This window comes from Drosophila ananassae, chromosome 2L, assembly GCF_017639315.1.
Source record: "Drosophila ananassae strain 14024-0371.13 chromosome 2L, ASM1763931v2, whole genome shotgun sequence".
Taxonomy (NCBI): Eukaryota; Metazoa; Arthropoda; class Insecta; order Diptera; family Drosophilidae; genus Drosophila; species Drosophila ananassae.
The window spans coordinates 16,309,933-16,325,025 of record NC_057927.1 but is presented as its reverse complement, the minus strand read 5'-3'; the positions used below and the strand labels follow the sequence as shown (position 1 = coordinate 16,325,025).

Genomic DNA, 15,093 nt, shown 5'->3' with positions numbered 1-15,093 from the left:
TGTTGGTCGCTACTTTTTGGCGTAAGCCAGCACTGGCCACACTACCAAAAAATGCAACCCTGTGGGTGGTTCGATAATTCTGTTTTGCAATTTGTATTATTTGCGTGCAATTTTTGTATAGGTTGGCTATGAGGATGTTTTGTGGGGTTCTATGTACACTATGGGAGCACTAAACTAAACGAATAACAGTCTTGTAACAATGTCCTGTAGATTAGCGTCGAATTTCGAATCTTGAAAAACTTGCAGAATCAATTTCCTGGGATGGTGTGAATTCCGCCTTTTCAATTACAGATTTTGGGCTGCCCTTGGTCTGGAGCCAGTGTTTCCTGCAAAACAATATTGTTAATTGTTTTCTGTTAAATATATATGGATAGTTACATTTCGTTTAGCTGGGGCAGGGGGCCCTCCAATTGCCCTTTCACAGTGCCCTCTTTGGTGTTCATGCACCAGCCCTTGAGGCCGAGTTTTTGGGCCGTTTGTTCCGTGTACTAAAATAAAATTATATCTCTTAAAAATCTGCACTTATTCTTGTATTTAAACTTACCTTTCGGAAGAAGACACCTGCGAAAAAAAGAATGTAATTAAAGAATTTGGAAACCTGCTAAAGTTCATACCTTGAACTCGTCCGAAAACTTCGAAGTTGCAAGCGAAGAGCTGCTTGGCACTTCCGGATCCTGCCATTGCGACGTCCTGATTGTATATTTTCGTCGAATTGGAACTGTTTGCACCTAGATATCCCAATAGAGACAATGAAACAATAATTCTGACAACCAAAATAGAATCACATCGCAATGCCATAGTGACCGCTTGTAGTAAGACCGTAGACAGTGCGCTACAAATATACCATTCTGATATTCAAAAAATAAAAAATAAAATAATAAAAAAAACGTTTTTTAAATATGTCATCAAAAAATAAACTTAAATCCCCAAATATTCAAATAAAAAGAAAATTTTTGGCACTCTATTAATAAATAAATCTTTTATTCAATTTCAGACCTCGAAGAGACAATCGGAAGGAGTAACGGTATACTTATAGAAACGATAAACTATTTCAAATTTTTAATTATTAAATTTTAACGTTTATGAGCTTTAATCTATAGAATTACACTAAACAGATTTGGAAAGCATACCAAAGTAAAAACAAATAAAAACAACAAACTAAACTAGGATTTGATTGCTCTCAATAGCTGGCCCAGGTCGGTGGGGTCCACCACGGCGTCCATCTGCATGCCTGCGTCCTCCATGGCCTTTCTGGTTCCTGCTCCCACGGCTATTAGCTTTCGGTCCTTCAAAGAGACATTGTACTTTTCGAAAAACTGAAGGGAGCTGCGGACGCTGGAGGGACCAAAAAACACGATGGTCTCCATGCGCTTGTATTTCAGAGCGTGGCGCATTTGCTCAGCAAAGTCTGGATGGGATTGGCTCTCGTATGCCTCACAGCCGTCCACCCGAAAGCCTTGGGCCACCAATCGCAGACGGAGGGTCTGACCGACTCCATTGCCGCATGGCATCAACAGGGGAAGATCTCGCTTGGGTCCGAATGTCTCCACAATCAGATCACACAGGTTATGGGCGTTCGCGGCATGATCACCCATAGTGGGTAGATTCTGAAGGGTAAACCAGGCCGCGTTGTGGGTGCTCCTTCCCAGGGCGTAGTTGTGTAAAGGGCGCCAGCAGCTGGGCAGGGGATTCCTGTCCAGTGCTTCGTGCACCGCCTGGACACATCGCGGTGAGGGAAAGATAATCCCAGCATATTTGTGCGGTTCCATGAGCTTGGCTCGCAGTGTCCTTAAGTTCTTGAACACAAAGTGGGAAGGCGCTATAAAAATCGGATCCAGATTATGGTTACGCATCGTCGGACCATATAAGTCATCTGCGGTCGGCGCTTTCAGCAGGATAACAGGTCGCTTACTTCGCTCTGACATGGTTAAAATATAATTTACTCGAACTAAATGAAAATCGTGAAAACTTCGTGATTGGTTGTGCTTTTGAATTGTGCGGGAATTTAACAGAAAGTTTTTGAATAAAATTTCTCGCTTACTATAGAAATGTGAAGAAAAAAGAAATATTCCAACAAAGAGCCTATTTTATAAGGAAAATATATAAATTGCATATTCAGGAGCCCACATCCCAGGAAAATGATATTCCCAATTTGGTTTTGGAATGTTATCACATTGATTTGCAAGAAATTTTTATAGAAAACAAGCATTATTGAGGACACTAAGTAGACGTAAAAAATAGCAAGTACAACAATTTGAATCCTTTTAAACGGCTCCCATTTGAAGAATTGGAGTAAATAGTTTGTAGGCTTTTTCAATGAATTGTGCCGCAGATAGCATTTCGGCAAAGAAGGTGCTGACTTTGCTTTTGGCATCCTCCTTGTCGGGTTTGCTGCTCAGGACGGCAGCGTATCTGTGACTGAGTCCTTGAAGGTGGCCGTTGAACTGCTTGCAGAGATTGACGACGCCATCCACTTCGTTGGCCGTGCTATGATGTGGCTTCACAAGCAGCAGCTCGGCGATCTTGTGCAGCTTGCATATTTCCAGGGCGCAGGCTTCGCTGAGAGCATGGATGCTCTTGGCATACGCCTCTTCCAGATCGGCAGAGGTGGCCTCCTCGGAGTTAAGCCATTCCAGCGACTGGGACCAGTGTCTATAAAAAGAACTAAAGATGTAATAGGAAGTTTAAATAAGTTATAGAGAATACCCACTTGACCACATCCTCGAACTTAATTCCCAGCTCCGCATCAGCTATTGTGGCCTCCAGGCGTTCGCCTAACTCCTCCGCCTCGTAGTCCCCTTCGCTCTCGCACTCGAGGTCCTCCAGCTCAAGCAGTTCCTTCACCTCGTTGATTGTTTCCTGCAGTTCTGCGAGGGCATTTCCACTGACTGCCTCCAGCAGAGTTTCCAGTTTGAGGCGCGACTCCTTGGACAGGATTTCGAGTGCCTCAAAGTGGACCAAGCCGCAGTAGTTCTCGAACAGAATCTCGAATCGCAGCTGCGCCTTTTGCTTCTCAAGCCTCAGCTGCATCAGCGATTGTTCCATTTGATCAGCATCCTTCTTCGCCTCCAACAGCACCTCACTGAGATTGGGTTTGTTGGCCTCCAGGCCAAGTAGTTTCCTCTTGTTCATCAGCTTGGGATCATTGTCCTGCAAGATGGTCATTGTTTTTTTTCCAATGCCCTCGAGGGTATCCAGCCCCGTGTTGATAACCTTCGAGCCGAGATTTGTAACGAAGCCCAGACCAAAGGCTGCTGCAGATTCGGAGTCATCTTCTGGATTCTCTTCCGGCGTATTCGCTGGAGTTTTGCTCTTTTCTATGGCAGATTCTGGTGCATCCTTGGCCCTTTCAGCGGCATTAATGCGAGCCATTTCCTCTGGATCGGGCACACCAATTATTTGGTTCAGGCCCTGGTTGACTTGCGTGGTTATGGTGCCCAGTCCCTCGGTGGCGGTGCTCAGAACGGAGCTCAACTTTCCGCCCCATAGGCCCCAAGGTGACGACGTCGAGGGGGTAGCCGTTACCGGAGAAGCTGTAGCTTGCACGGAAGCTCCTAGTTCCTGTTTTTGACTCAAGTGTCCTGTTGCTTTTGCGGTGGGATTCCTTGTCTCTGGCTTTTCCTGTTCATCCTGTGGCTCCACATGCACAAACTTATCCTCGTCGTCGCCCCAATCGTCCCAGTTGTCGTCCTCATCGCTCTGGTCCCAATCATTGCCACTTCCTTCTTCTTTTTTAGGTTTATTTGCCATTATTCGCCTTGGACTTTCTTCTCCACGTATAAATTATCAAAATATCAATATATCGATATTCATTGTATAAATATGCCATCATATTTCACATTTTTTGTACATTTTTCCAAGTGCATATGGTTTGTGTCCTTGCTGAACTGCCAACTTGGCGGGAAAATGATGCGAAATTTTGGTATTATTTATCGATAAATAGATATTTGGCGGGGGCATAACGGTGGCGTTTAAATAAATAATTTATAATCTTTAATAAATAGACTCTTTAAACTAAAAGGGAGTTGTATCACTTTCATTTACATTATATATTTGCTTAAAAAGTTTTTTAAGTTAAAACTCAATTGTACCAAAAGACAATAAACGAATTGCTAATGCGACAAAAACTCCTCTTGTTTCACATTTTAGTCTGGTTCAGAACTCATAAATAATTTTTCCATTTTTTTTTTTTATTGCCCAAGCATCTACATAAACATACGCACACAGGACCCCAATGCATACAAATTGAATTGATATTAGTTTGTGAAATATTTAAGCTGCCAAATACCTGTATTTTCTTGGGCTTACGCACCTGCAAACCTTACTTTTTCATGCATTTTTGTTTGTTTCCTATTGGGAGGTGAGTAGGAAGGTATTCCTATTTGGTATTAAATGCAAACATTATTGTTTTCCCAGCATTGTTTTGTGCTTTTGTGGGTCAATTAAACTTTGCTGTCTGCTCCGACTTGATTGCACAAAGAATTACAGTGTTCATTTGTGTTTTCATTTATGAAAATCCATATTTTGCATGGATATTGTTTGATTTTTGCGTTATTTTCATTGCTTGGAACCCTTGCTGAACTTAAACTATATTTCTTTTTAATTAAATTAACAGATAATTAAATTAGAGTTTGTTTTTGGAATGTATTTTATTTGAATTGACAAGGAAATTCTCTCATCCAATTTTTGTGTTTTATATCTTGTCGCCAGAAAATGTTTTAATTATTCGCAGTTGCATGAGTTCTGCTCTATTCATTTGTTTAAATGGAAACCCGAAGTTTCTACTTTTGTCCCACATATAACTGGGCTCATAAATTAGAAAATCACACACGCACGTCTCCAAATGAACATTCATCGGGCGAAAGCCGAAAAGTTTTCCTACCCGGGCCAACCAGCATATAAATTTGGCAGCAACGGTGCCATAGAGAGCAAAATTAACAAACCAACACAATTTTCTACGCACGCCCCCAGATGCCGTGGAAAACTGGCACCTACCTCATCCCACACACTTCTCCATACACACACCTTGACATAAACAAAGAATTTTCATAAACTTGCCGAGTTTTCCCGGCGAAAGGCAAAACGAACCACAAGAATATTTCGTCAAGCCAGAAATTTGCGTCAAACCAAAAAATGTATCTTCCGCTGCAGCAAAAAATAAAGCAACTAGTTCTTGGCGTGCGATATGAGTTATTTTTTAATTAAAAACTTGCCAAAAAGCGAATGCCACAGCCCTCAAGCCATTCAGACCGCTAACACGTCAGTTAAGCAATGAAATACTTTCAGATAAGGTATCCTGAAATTACCTTAAAGTGCCGCCCCCAAACCAAATATTCTCGATGCTGTATAGTAATTGCATGTTAGGTGTCTTGTCTGGGCCAAAAATTAAATGTAAATTTTGCAAATCTGTAGGCATACTACATGTGTGTGTTTAAAGGATATGTATACATGTATTGGCACTTGTCTAGATAGCCATAAGAAGCAGGCAAGGTAGGTGTAACACAGTCAAGAGCAGGATATTAGGTATCATTGAAATTACTTTAAGAAAACGATGATACAATTGTCTTTTAAAATAAATGTCAATCTTTAAAAAATTCAACAAATTCTGCTTTTTATTTTTTTAGTAATATTGAAAATGCAACTATTATTTTCATTAAATTTATGCATATTCAATTAAGTCCTCTCGGCAGTGTCCTTTGATCTCGGCCCCTGCCAAATTGATTTTGTCCTTTGTCGAATATACTCGAAATTAAACTTGAAAATTTGTCTTAACTGGGAGTCAACTGCAAATGTGGGCCAGGGAGTCGACAACAAAGATGAGACTCTGCCATTATCATCGGCACCCATGTGGACCCATTAATGGAGGGGTCCTCAACATCATCATCATCGTCATCTTCCCAGTCTGCCAGCTGACATCCTCGTCGGGCAACTAATATCCGAAGAGGAGCTATGTTACTGTGGCTCCCAATCCCCACCGCAGTTCCCCCGCCAGGACAACGTTGTTATTGATACCTCACCCCCGAACCCCGGACAAACAGAGGAACCCTTTTGGCAAGCTCCCCCGAGCATATTGTCTCAGAGTCTCGCTCCCATCTCTCAAATTTTATTCCCATCCACTTGATGTTTCTTTCTGAAGAGTTCCTGACGACAATAAACCAAACTTCCAGCTGTTTATTAACATGTTTCTCTGTCAATATATATATCTGTGCTGTGCCCTATCTATAAATAAACGCAAAAGTGTATAGTATCTAATGCCAAATTGACGATACCGATGAAAGGGGAAGTAGGTGGTGTAGGGAGGGAGTCCTGGACCCAAAAACATATCTCTGCCCTACAAGTATCGCTTACAAGTCGAAAAATTCCTTTAGGCCAAAGTGTGCATTAAGAAGATTGTTTTACTATTGTTGTAAGACACCCGAATGTACACATTTATTTATACATATAAATACCAACACACCCACATGGATGCTTGAACTATATGAATATTCAATACACCGAGAGAAAAAATTAAGTTAATTAAAAAAAGTAACGAATACAAAAGGGTTTCCTGGAAATAAACTTTGCTTCATCAATTCTATAACAAAACAAGTTTATGAAAATTTAAATAGAAATTGATACGTATGATTTATTTCAGTGCAGCCACACGAAACTTGCCCACAGGCGAAGGCTCCATATCCTTACCCGTTTCGTTGCTACTTCCTGCTCCTTAGAGCCCCCGCTTGTACCTTCTCTTACAACATCTACAAGAACTTCCTTGCTGTTGTCATTCCACTCAACAAAAGGATTCAAATTTCATTAAATCTCACACAAAAGTATCAGAATGCCATTGTTGTCACACACTCGCACATTGCACTTCCCAGGACCTCCCCCCACCCACACACACACACATTTGCGAACTGGGACTGGAAGGCTTGAAGTCCTTAGATATTGGTAACTGCTTTTACTTTGGGCCTTTTATTCGATTTACGTTTGAAGTTGCCCCACATGTGTTCTTCGCTTCGAAAATTTTTGCTGCGAAGGCGTGTCCTGATCGCTATCGCCTGTAATGGAAAACTTAATAGACAACAGGACACCAGGCAGCGCATAGGACTTCCACCGAGCTTCCCCCAAACTTAATGTTAATCTCAGCAATTGCACTCGTTTGATTGCCTTCTCTGTTTTCCTTCGTTAGATAATCCCCATAAAATCGGATATTATTGCCAATACTTTCGATATATGATCTGCTTAAATTGGTTTGTGGGAAATCGCACCTGTCGGTGGCATTAATATTTACTGTAGTGTGGGTGGGTAGGGTAAGCTGATTACTTTCGTTCGACTTGGTGAAAGTTGCTCTTCAAACTGAGATTGGAAAATAGTTATTGGGTAGCAGTCAACTTGTATTTGGTCTTTTTTTAGAAAAAAAAATGTAATGCTGTTGTAGAAATTGATTCCACTTTGATAGCGTTTCTATTTCTATTTCTATTCTATTCTACGTTTTTCTTTCCAAATTTATGGAAACTTTCCAAATCTCTTTTACATTAAAAATCACTATAATGCGTTTATCGCATTTCAGGCTGCTCGTTATGTCACGCACTGTACACATAAGGTCACAGGCCACAGTAAGTCACACGAAGTGTCATTAAACTTGTGGCGATCGCTCTATCATTAATGTTGTTTTTTGTTTAGTCTTTGGCAATTCATCAGAGTTTGAAACTTTCTTTCGCCCTTAGGGGGCGTGGCTGATTGGATTAAGGATATACAAATATGTGGGCCAAGCCAGAAGCCACAAAATGATAGTCAAAAGTTGGCCACAATAAAATTGCTGTAAACAGTGTGTGGGCCGACAAAACAAATTTTCATAAGCTTTTTCCGTTCAGTCCTTTTTGCCTGGTCAAAATAAAACCGCAAATCATTGGCCATGCCCAGCCCAAGGACAGATCAGCAGGAGTTAAGGCCGACCAGGAAAACTGACCACAAATATTACACATACGCCATGTAAGCCGGGCCAACACAAGGCATTTTGTTTGGACGAAACACATCGGAAGTTCATAATTGGGGAAATTTTATTTAAAACTGATTCTGATGTCCGGCTTAATATCTTGGCAGGCTTGAGTCGAAAATGTGATTAGTTTGGACAAAGAAATCAAATTTTGAATAACTTAGTTTAAAGTGAGAGAAAGTAATTGCATTTATTATTGTTTGTAGATTAAATTGGGTAGCTACTGTTGTCTTTTCATAATGAAAGGGCTTTAAACTCTGACATTTTTCAATTAAAAACTAAATCATTTTTCTTGAGAGGACCCATTTATTCTTTGGTTTGTCCTTTAATATTTCCGTGGTCCCCACTCATTACGGCTTTGAGAAATGCAATAAGAAATCACGTATCTGGCCGCTTCCACATGTCAGCGAGAAGAACAAAATGATGCCACCGATGCCACGCATGCCACTAATGAGGCTCGTTAGCGTGGTCGTCCAGTTTGCCTCAGATGCGGCCCAGGCCACCCACACACCACCCACGTGGGCTCATCCGACGGGTAATGTATGCAACAAGCCAAATTGTACAAATGTACCAGGCAAATCGATAAAGTAATTTGGCCATAGCCGGCCAACCAGCTCCCTCTCGTCCTTCCCGTCGTCCGCGAACATTTGGCCACATAATTTTGTTTGGCGGAGGAGCACGTAGCCGATGACTGAGTGACTCGGCCAGTGTCCAGGGAGTGGAGCAGGCTGGATGGCAGGGTATGGACGGTACGGGGTCAGGATCCTGATGGGTTCGCCTAATTGCAGCGCCATCTTGCGGTTATGCGTTCTACGTGCGTTTGTCGCACGTCTGGCTAATTAAAATTGCATTTTTCGAACGCTTCCCCCGGGTTATTGATATGCCATGGATATATACCCTACGTATATATATATATACGTATACATATGTATGTGGAGATACATATAGGTAGGAACGTAGAGCGTCGAAGGATATTGGTTAAACGTGGCACCAGTTGGCAATATTTCGTGAGTACTTGCCTGGAATTTGATGAACCTTTGAAGTTGAAGGAATTTGAATGGGAAAGGATAAACTAAATTTACAAATGAAAATGTGTAAATGTAAAGAATAAAAAATGTCACCTTTAAATAAAAATGTTTTAAAATTATAAATAATTTATAATCCACAAGTACTATAATTTTCATTGACTTTTCCTTTATGATAAACAGCTCCATAACCCTAAACAATATTGATTTTCAACACCCAATCCACATTGTGAAGGACCTCCCTTAGGGGTTGCTCCTGTAAATCCTTTCACCATCTGCATAAAATCAATCCAATTGAACAAAATGCTTGAAAGGGTCACGGACCCTCACAGCCAAGCCCAATAGGCCTAATTAATTGATTGAAGATGTCAGCCATGTCCTTGGCTTTGGTCACCTCATTCCTCTGTTCTACCCGTTGCTCCCCTCTCTCTCTCAATGCCTCATTGTGGCAGGGCCGCAGTTGCAACTGTCATAATATTGACTCATTGCCGTTGTAATTAATGGTGTTAAGACTCGCACGCCATTTTAATGCAATCCAATTGACAGGCGGCATCCGTTTCGCGTTTACTGCATTTCCCCCATTGGAGCATCTGGGGGATATTGATTTCAATTATAATGATGTAGCACAATGGACGCTGGGCCCTCATTCAGGAACATGCCTCCAACTCAGTATTCCATTCCCCGTGGAGCCCCAAAGGCATGTTAACTAATTGTTAACTTTCTCGATTGTGTTTCGAATATTAACGAAGAGTACGGGCATATGAGGACTGCCTGTAATTAAATGATTGGCTTTTGGAGTTTCTGAAAATAAAATATAGAACTATTGCAAGTAAAAACTATTATAATTTTATATTTTATATAAAAAGTATGAAAATCTTTATTCATAACGAAGACTAGAATTTTCACTAGACTAAATGTCATTCAATGATCTTAATTTATATTTAAATTAGATGGAGTCTCTAAGGTCATCTTAATTAATCGCTGACCTCTTCCTCGTCTTCATCGTCTTCCCCTTCCGCCTCCTCGCTATTCTCATCGCTATTCAAATCGACGCTTCCAATATGGGTCTCGGGACATTGGGGCTTCGTGACAGCCAGGTGGGCTTCTTCTCCAATGTCCTGATGGCTCTTTGCCCAAAGAGTACCTCTGGCTTTCCTAGTGGAATTTGGATTGGAGGTTGCACCCTTACTTCGACAGGTGTTAAGTTGCAACTCCAAGGCTTCCCTGCCGCTCATTTGCGAGCTGTTCTCGGATTCAGTGGATTTGGCTTGACGCTTACCTTTGCATCCTTTTGGCTTAGTTGTCTTCCTGGATGTGCTGGGTCCTTCATTCCGCTGACTGATTTCCCGCTGATAACGCTGGAAGAGGTTTTCGGCGAAATTCTGTTTCGCGTCGTAGGGTCCTTCTTCGCCATGGCCAGCATCGTACTTTCCCTCTGGTGGGAGCTCCTCGATGTAGACGTGTCTGTCGGGAATATCGGCATAAGCATCACTATCCTCGGAATCCTCGCTATAATACGATTCCAATTCCGACTCTGAACTTTCAGTACATGCTTTCTGGTCAGGTTTATTGACGGAAAGTGGAAGTTGCTTCTTTGATGGTTTCAGCCCCACGATGCGCTTCCTGAGAGGATCGTTCATAATCAGTTTCTGATTGTTTTGAATTAGTTTCTTTTGTTTGATTTCTTTGCCAGGAGATCTTTGCAAAATTTCCTGTTCGTCCTTTAACTTGCGAATTCTCTGGGGCTGGGGCTGGGGCTGGAGCTGGGGCTGGGGCTTGGGACTCTCTGGACTGGGAAGCTGCACCACCTTTTTGGATATCGCCTGGTCCAGACTCTGATTCCAGACGCGCATCGTCAGCTGGGCCAGTATGGGTATTTCCGGGGAAACAGGGCTAATGGAAAGATGCTTTTCGATCTCACTTCGTGAAAATGTACGTTCGCCTGTTTCCATGCGGAAAGTTTCCAAGGTGTGTCGGTAGCCGAAAAAATTGAAGAATTCCATGATGAGCTGATTGATTACCTTGATCAGAGCGCGATCAGTGGTGGAATCTGATGTGCTGACACCCATCAGAGGTTCCGTCTTGGTCATCCCCAGCTGCCCCCGCATCATTTGCAGGACCTTCACGTGCATTTCGCTTCTGAGTTTAGCCATAATTCCATTCTGCTCGAACTGGGTCTTGAGGCTCTCCTCCACCATATTCTTGAAGGCGGCCTCCATCTTATTCTCATCCGAACTCATTGTTTCACTTAATGTTTTATGCAAATTTTCTAAATCTTGAAATACAACTACTTGTTAAATTTTAATTAAACCTTTCGGGCCGTTTGGGAAATGTGTCCGTTCAATTTGATTTCTATAACAAAACTAAGGTAATAGGAACGTTTCATATTTCAAGGCGACGTTTTTTTACCTAGCCTTCTACGTTCAAATGTTATTGGCCTGTGGCCAGTTTTTCCTCTAATGTCTGCAAAGTTTTTATGCTTTCTCACTTTTTTTTGCCAAATTTACTCAACTCGTTAATCATGCAGATAACCTTGAGTTTTCCTTGTCGGTCTGCGCATATATTAGCCACTCATAAAGGTCAATATCCTGGCTGCCTTTAAGTTGAGATTTTTGTTGAAGTCCTAAGATGTAAGAAAAAACCATATCTTTGGCATTATTTATTCGATTCTTAAGCGGAATACCTATCCTATCAATTCCTATATAAATCTACAAACGAAATACTTTTTCAATTTTTTTTTTCACATTTTCTAGGGGATCCCCTTCAAAAGTTATGAAAAGTAAAGGCAAGGACAATATGGCCCCCAGCGAGAGCTATATCTTCGCCAATTTTCATCCGATTTCTAAGCGGAATACCTTAATCGATTTGTAGACTGATTCTCCATAAATCTGCATCAAAATCCAAGAACAAAATATTTTGTAATTTTTTCGTCAAAATTCCAGGGGATTCCCTAAAAAAAGTAACAAGCCGCATGGAGACACAATATGGCCCCCACCGATGGCTATATCTTCGTCGATTTTCATCCGATTCTTAAGCGGAATACCTTAATCGATTTGTAGACTGATTCTTCATATATTTGCATCAAAATCCAACAACAAAATATTTTTTAGTTTTTTCGTCAAAATTCCAGGGGAACCCCTTCAAAAAGTAAGAAGCCGCTTGGAGGTACAATATGGCCCCCACCGATGGCTATATCTTCGTCGATTTCCGTTCGATTCTTAAGCGGAATACGTTAATCGAATTGTAGAATGATTCTCCATTAATCTGCATCAAAATCCAAGAACAAAATATTTTGTAGTTTTTTCGTCAAAATTCCAGGGGAACCCCTTCAAAAAGGATGGACCCCCTACAAGCCGCAGGGAGGCACAATATGGCCCCCAGCGAGAGCTATATCTTCGCCAATTTTCATCCGATTCCTAAGCGGAATACCTTAATCGATTTGTAGACTGATTCTTCATAAATTTGCATCAAAATCCAACAACAAAATATTTTTTAGTTTTTTCGTCAAAATTCCAGGGGAACCCCTTCAAAAAGGATGGACCCCCTACAAGCCGCAGGGAGGCACAATATGGCCCCCAGCCAGAGCTATATCTTCGTCGATTTTCATCCGATTCTTAAGCGGAATACCTTAATCGATTTGTAGACTGATTCTTCATATATTTGTATCAAAATCCAACAACAAAATATTTTTTAGTTTTTTCGTCAAAATTCCAGGGGAACCCCTTCAAAAAGGATGGACCCCCTACAAGCCGCAGGGAGGCACAATATGGCCCACAGCGATGGCTATATCTTCGCCAATTTCCGTCCGATTCTTGAGCGCAGTACCTTAATCGATTTGTAGACTGCATCAAACCCCAAGAACAAAATATTTTTTAGTTTTAGTTTTAGACCTTAAGTTATCGGTAGTTACAGCTTTAAGTTGGCTAAGAAAAAATTAACGCCATTGGGTGTCTGGCTATATCGGCTACAAATTGGACTTAATGGAATTTACAAGTTTATGTTCTTGAGCAAGTTTCTTGAATGAAAAATGAAAAAAGAGTTTTTTGTTGCCCATGTGTACATATAACAGGTATCCAGTGCTTGAACTTGACGAGGTTCGTATAATATATTTAAATGCAGAAACGATAATCAGTTAAATTAATAATTTAACAAGAACTTAAAAAAAGGACCATGGGAAAAATGCATGTACAAAACTTCGGTGTCCCTTTTGGCTGGCTTGGGAATTTTTCTTTTCGTTTATTTTTAGGTGCTGGGAAAAGTTTGCTCAGCAATTGAACCAAAGAAATATTTAATAACTATTTTCTTCCTTTTTTCGGGGGCTTGTTGGAAAAAGTTCTCTTTGCATTTGCTTTTAATTTTTGTAATGGAATTGTTAAGAGCGGATGGCCGGGAAGGGTGGCAGATACAGCGAGCTGCTGATTTATAGCCGGGTCAAAGTTTTTTGAGCAAAAAAAAATTCATTGCTGGAAAATGCCAGCCGCTCTGTGGATGTTAAAGTTTTGAGCTCAGCTCCTGCTTAAATATTTATTTCCCTAATTAGCAAAAGTGTTGCCAAAATCAGAAAAAACATATCTATATATTTAGCTCAATGCTGCGCCATTTCCGGTTTATCTCTCAACTAAATTGTTGGTGGTGTTGGACAAAAGCAGAGCCAATTAGACAAAATGGCTGCGACACATTTCCGCTGGTTTGCTGAGCCATCTTCTGGCTGTTAACTGTTGTCGCGGTATGGGGTCTTAACCTGATTTTTCCTGACCCAAAATAGTATGTTGTATCTTGTTCAAAAAGAAATTCAAAGTAATTTTGGGAATCGTGAATACGATACTCAGTTTGTAATGAGCTTTAACTCAATTAACTTATTTTAAAATAACAAGAATATGTATTAATATTTAATAGGGATTTTAACAAAATCGTTCAATCATATAAAAAAACCTCTTGACGAGGTAAAGTACCGGTGACGAACCTGCATGCGAAACCCAAAATATCTGATATCAATTTTAGTGACGAAAATATGCTATATAGGTGTACAAAATTGCATATAAAAAATATTCTTGTTCGGCACGTGACTGATTTGTTTTTGTTTTTCTTGCACGTGCCGAACAAGAATATTTTTTATATGCAATTTTGTACACCTATATAGCATATTTTCGTCACTAAAATTGATATCAGATATTTTGGGTTTCGCATGCAGGTTCGTCACCGGTACTTTACCTCGTCAAGAGGTTTTTTTATATGATATCAGTTGTTTTTTTGTATATATTGATCTTCAATTATTTAAAACAGAACGCATAATATATAGAATATATGTATATGGAAGTAACCTCTGGACAGGCGATTCACATAGTTAGCAATACTTTAATTGTAAGGATAAACATCAAAACTCTTTTTTTGCTTAACTCTATAGATTTTGACATTCAAGAAGGTGGAATAATTAAAAACCTTTCCAAAGACGTAAAGAATTTTTCGATAGCTTTAGTGGCTCTGAAGTTATACGTATTTTTAATTTACAAAGGTTTTGGAATTTGGTTAGTTTAAAAATTTTAATTAAAAATTTGCTCAAAAATGTATTTAAAATCCAAAATTGTTTCATAGTTGTGGGAAACCAAATTGTTTTAACAAATTAACAGATGAGAGGCCTATCCTTATGAGATTTCCACTATATAATAAATTATAAAAAAAAAACTAGAAAGGAAAGCTAACTTCAAGCGGAGCCGAATTTGATATACCCTTGCAGTTAAGCAGAAGCTTATATTATTATTATATATATCGGATCCTATAGAGTTGTCCGATCCTTATGAGAATTTCACCATCAACAAAATTTCTAATCAAAATATTGTAAACAGCCCCAAGCATCTTTAAAAATAGAATGGTTGTGCCATTTCCGATCTTTCAGTTATATGGCAGGTATAGGATATAGTTGGCCGATTCTTATGAAACATAGGATTAGATTGCCCAAAACGGAAACCATAGATAGTCCCATCATTCTAGCTTCAAAAACAACAAAGTTAAGCCAATTATCCTAATAAAATTTTGCAAATCGGATAAGATTGTCCAAAATGCAATCTGTACTAAGTTCCATCCTTCTAACTT

The 15,093-nt window shown here is 40.2% G+C and overlaps 4 protein-coding genes across 4 annotated transcripts; all 4 read right to left on the bottom strand.

Annotated features, from left to right (window-relative positions):
* Nucleotides 1-77: 77 nt before the first annotated feature.
* Nucleotides 78-849, bottom strand: LOC6501314 (acylphosphatase-2). Its single transcript, XM_001954937.4, has 4 exons — nucleotides 615-849; nucleotides 545-561; nucleotides 379-488; nucleotides 78-326 (listed from the first exon to the last, which is right to left on the bottom strand). The coding sequence occupies exons 1-4, from the start codon at nucleotides 796-798 to the stop codon at nucleotides 212-214; spliced, it is 426 nt and encodes a 141-aa protein (XP_001954973.2). The 5' UTR covers nucleotides 799-849; the 3' UTR covers nucleotides 78-211.
* A 217-nt stretch (nucleotides 850-1,066) lies between these two features.
* Nucleotides 1,067-2,059, bottom strand: LOC6501313 (uroporphyrinogen-III synthase). Its single transcript, XM_001954936.4, has one exon. The coding sequence runs from the start codon at nucleotides 1,923-1,925 to the stop codon at nucleotides 1,164-1,166; it is 762 nt and encodes a 253-aa protein (XP_001954972.1). The 5' UTR covers nucleotides 1,926-2,059; the 3' UTR covers nucleotides 1,067-1,163.
* Nucleotides 2,060-2,156: 97 nt separating this feature from the next.
* On the bottom strand, nucleotides 2,157-3,824 carry LOC6501312 (protein FAM114A2). The gene is made up of 2 exons (XM_001954935.4): nucleotides 2,711-3,824; nucleotides 2,157-2,652 (listed from the first exon to the last, which is right to left on the bottom strand). The coding sequence occupies exons 1-2, from the start codon at nucleotides 3,748-3,750 to the stop codon at nucleotides 2,265-2,267; spliced, it is 1,428 nt and encodes a 475-aa protein (XP_001954971.1). The 5' UTR covers nucleotides 3,751-3,824; the 3' UTR covers nucleotides 2,157-2,264.
* A 6,024-nt stretch (nucleotides 3,825-9,848) lies between these two features.
* Nucleotides 9,849-11,382, bottom strand: LOC6501311 (heat shock protein DDB_G0288861). Its single transcript, XM_001954934.3, has one exon. It carries the CDS (start codon nucleotides 11,241-11,243, stop codon nucleotides 9,978-9,980), a length of 1,266 nt encoding a protein of 421 aa, XP_001954970.1. The 5' UTR covers nucleotides 11,244-11,382; the 3' UTR covers nucleotides 9,849-9,977.
* Between the last annotated feature and the right edge of the window lie 3,711 nt (nucleotides 11,383-15,093).

Bases quoted from the DNA above. Each gene is read 5' to 3' on its own strand.
- LOC6501311 (XM_001954934.3), bottom strand. From the start codon at position 11,243: ATGAGTTCGGATGAGAATAAGATGGAGGCCGCCTTCAAGAATATGGTG.
- LOC6501314 (XM_001954937.4), bottom strand. From the start codon at position 798: ATGGCATTGCGATGTGATTCTATTTTGGTTGTCAGAATTATTGTTTCA. The intron at 327-378 runs GTAACTATCCAT...ATTGTTTTGCAG, and splicing joins CTGCCCCAGCTAAACGAAAT to GAAACACTGGCTCCAGACCA.
- LOC6501313 (XM_001954936.4), bottom strand. From the start codon at position 1,925: ATGTCAGAGCGAAGTAAGCGACCTGTTATCCTGCTGAAAGCGCCGACC.
- LOC6501312 (XM_001954935.4), bottom strand. From the start codon at position 3,750: ATGGCAAATAAACCTAAAAAAGAAGAAGGAAGTGGCAATGATTGGGAC. The intron at 2,653-2,710 runs GTGGGTATTCTC...TTCTTTTTATAG, and splicing joins AAGTTCGAGGATGTGGTCAA to ACACTGGTCCCAGTCGCTGG.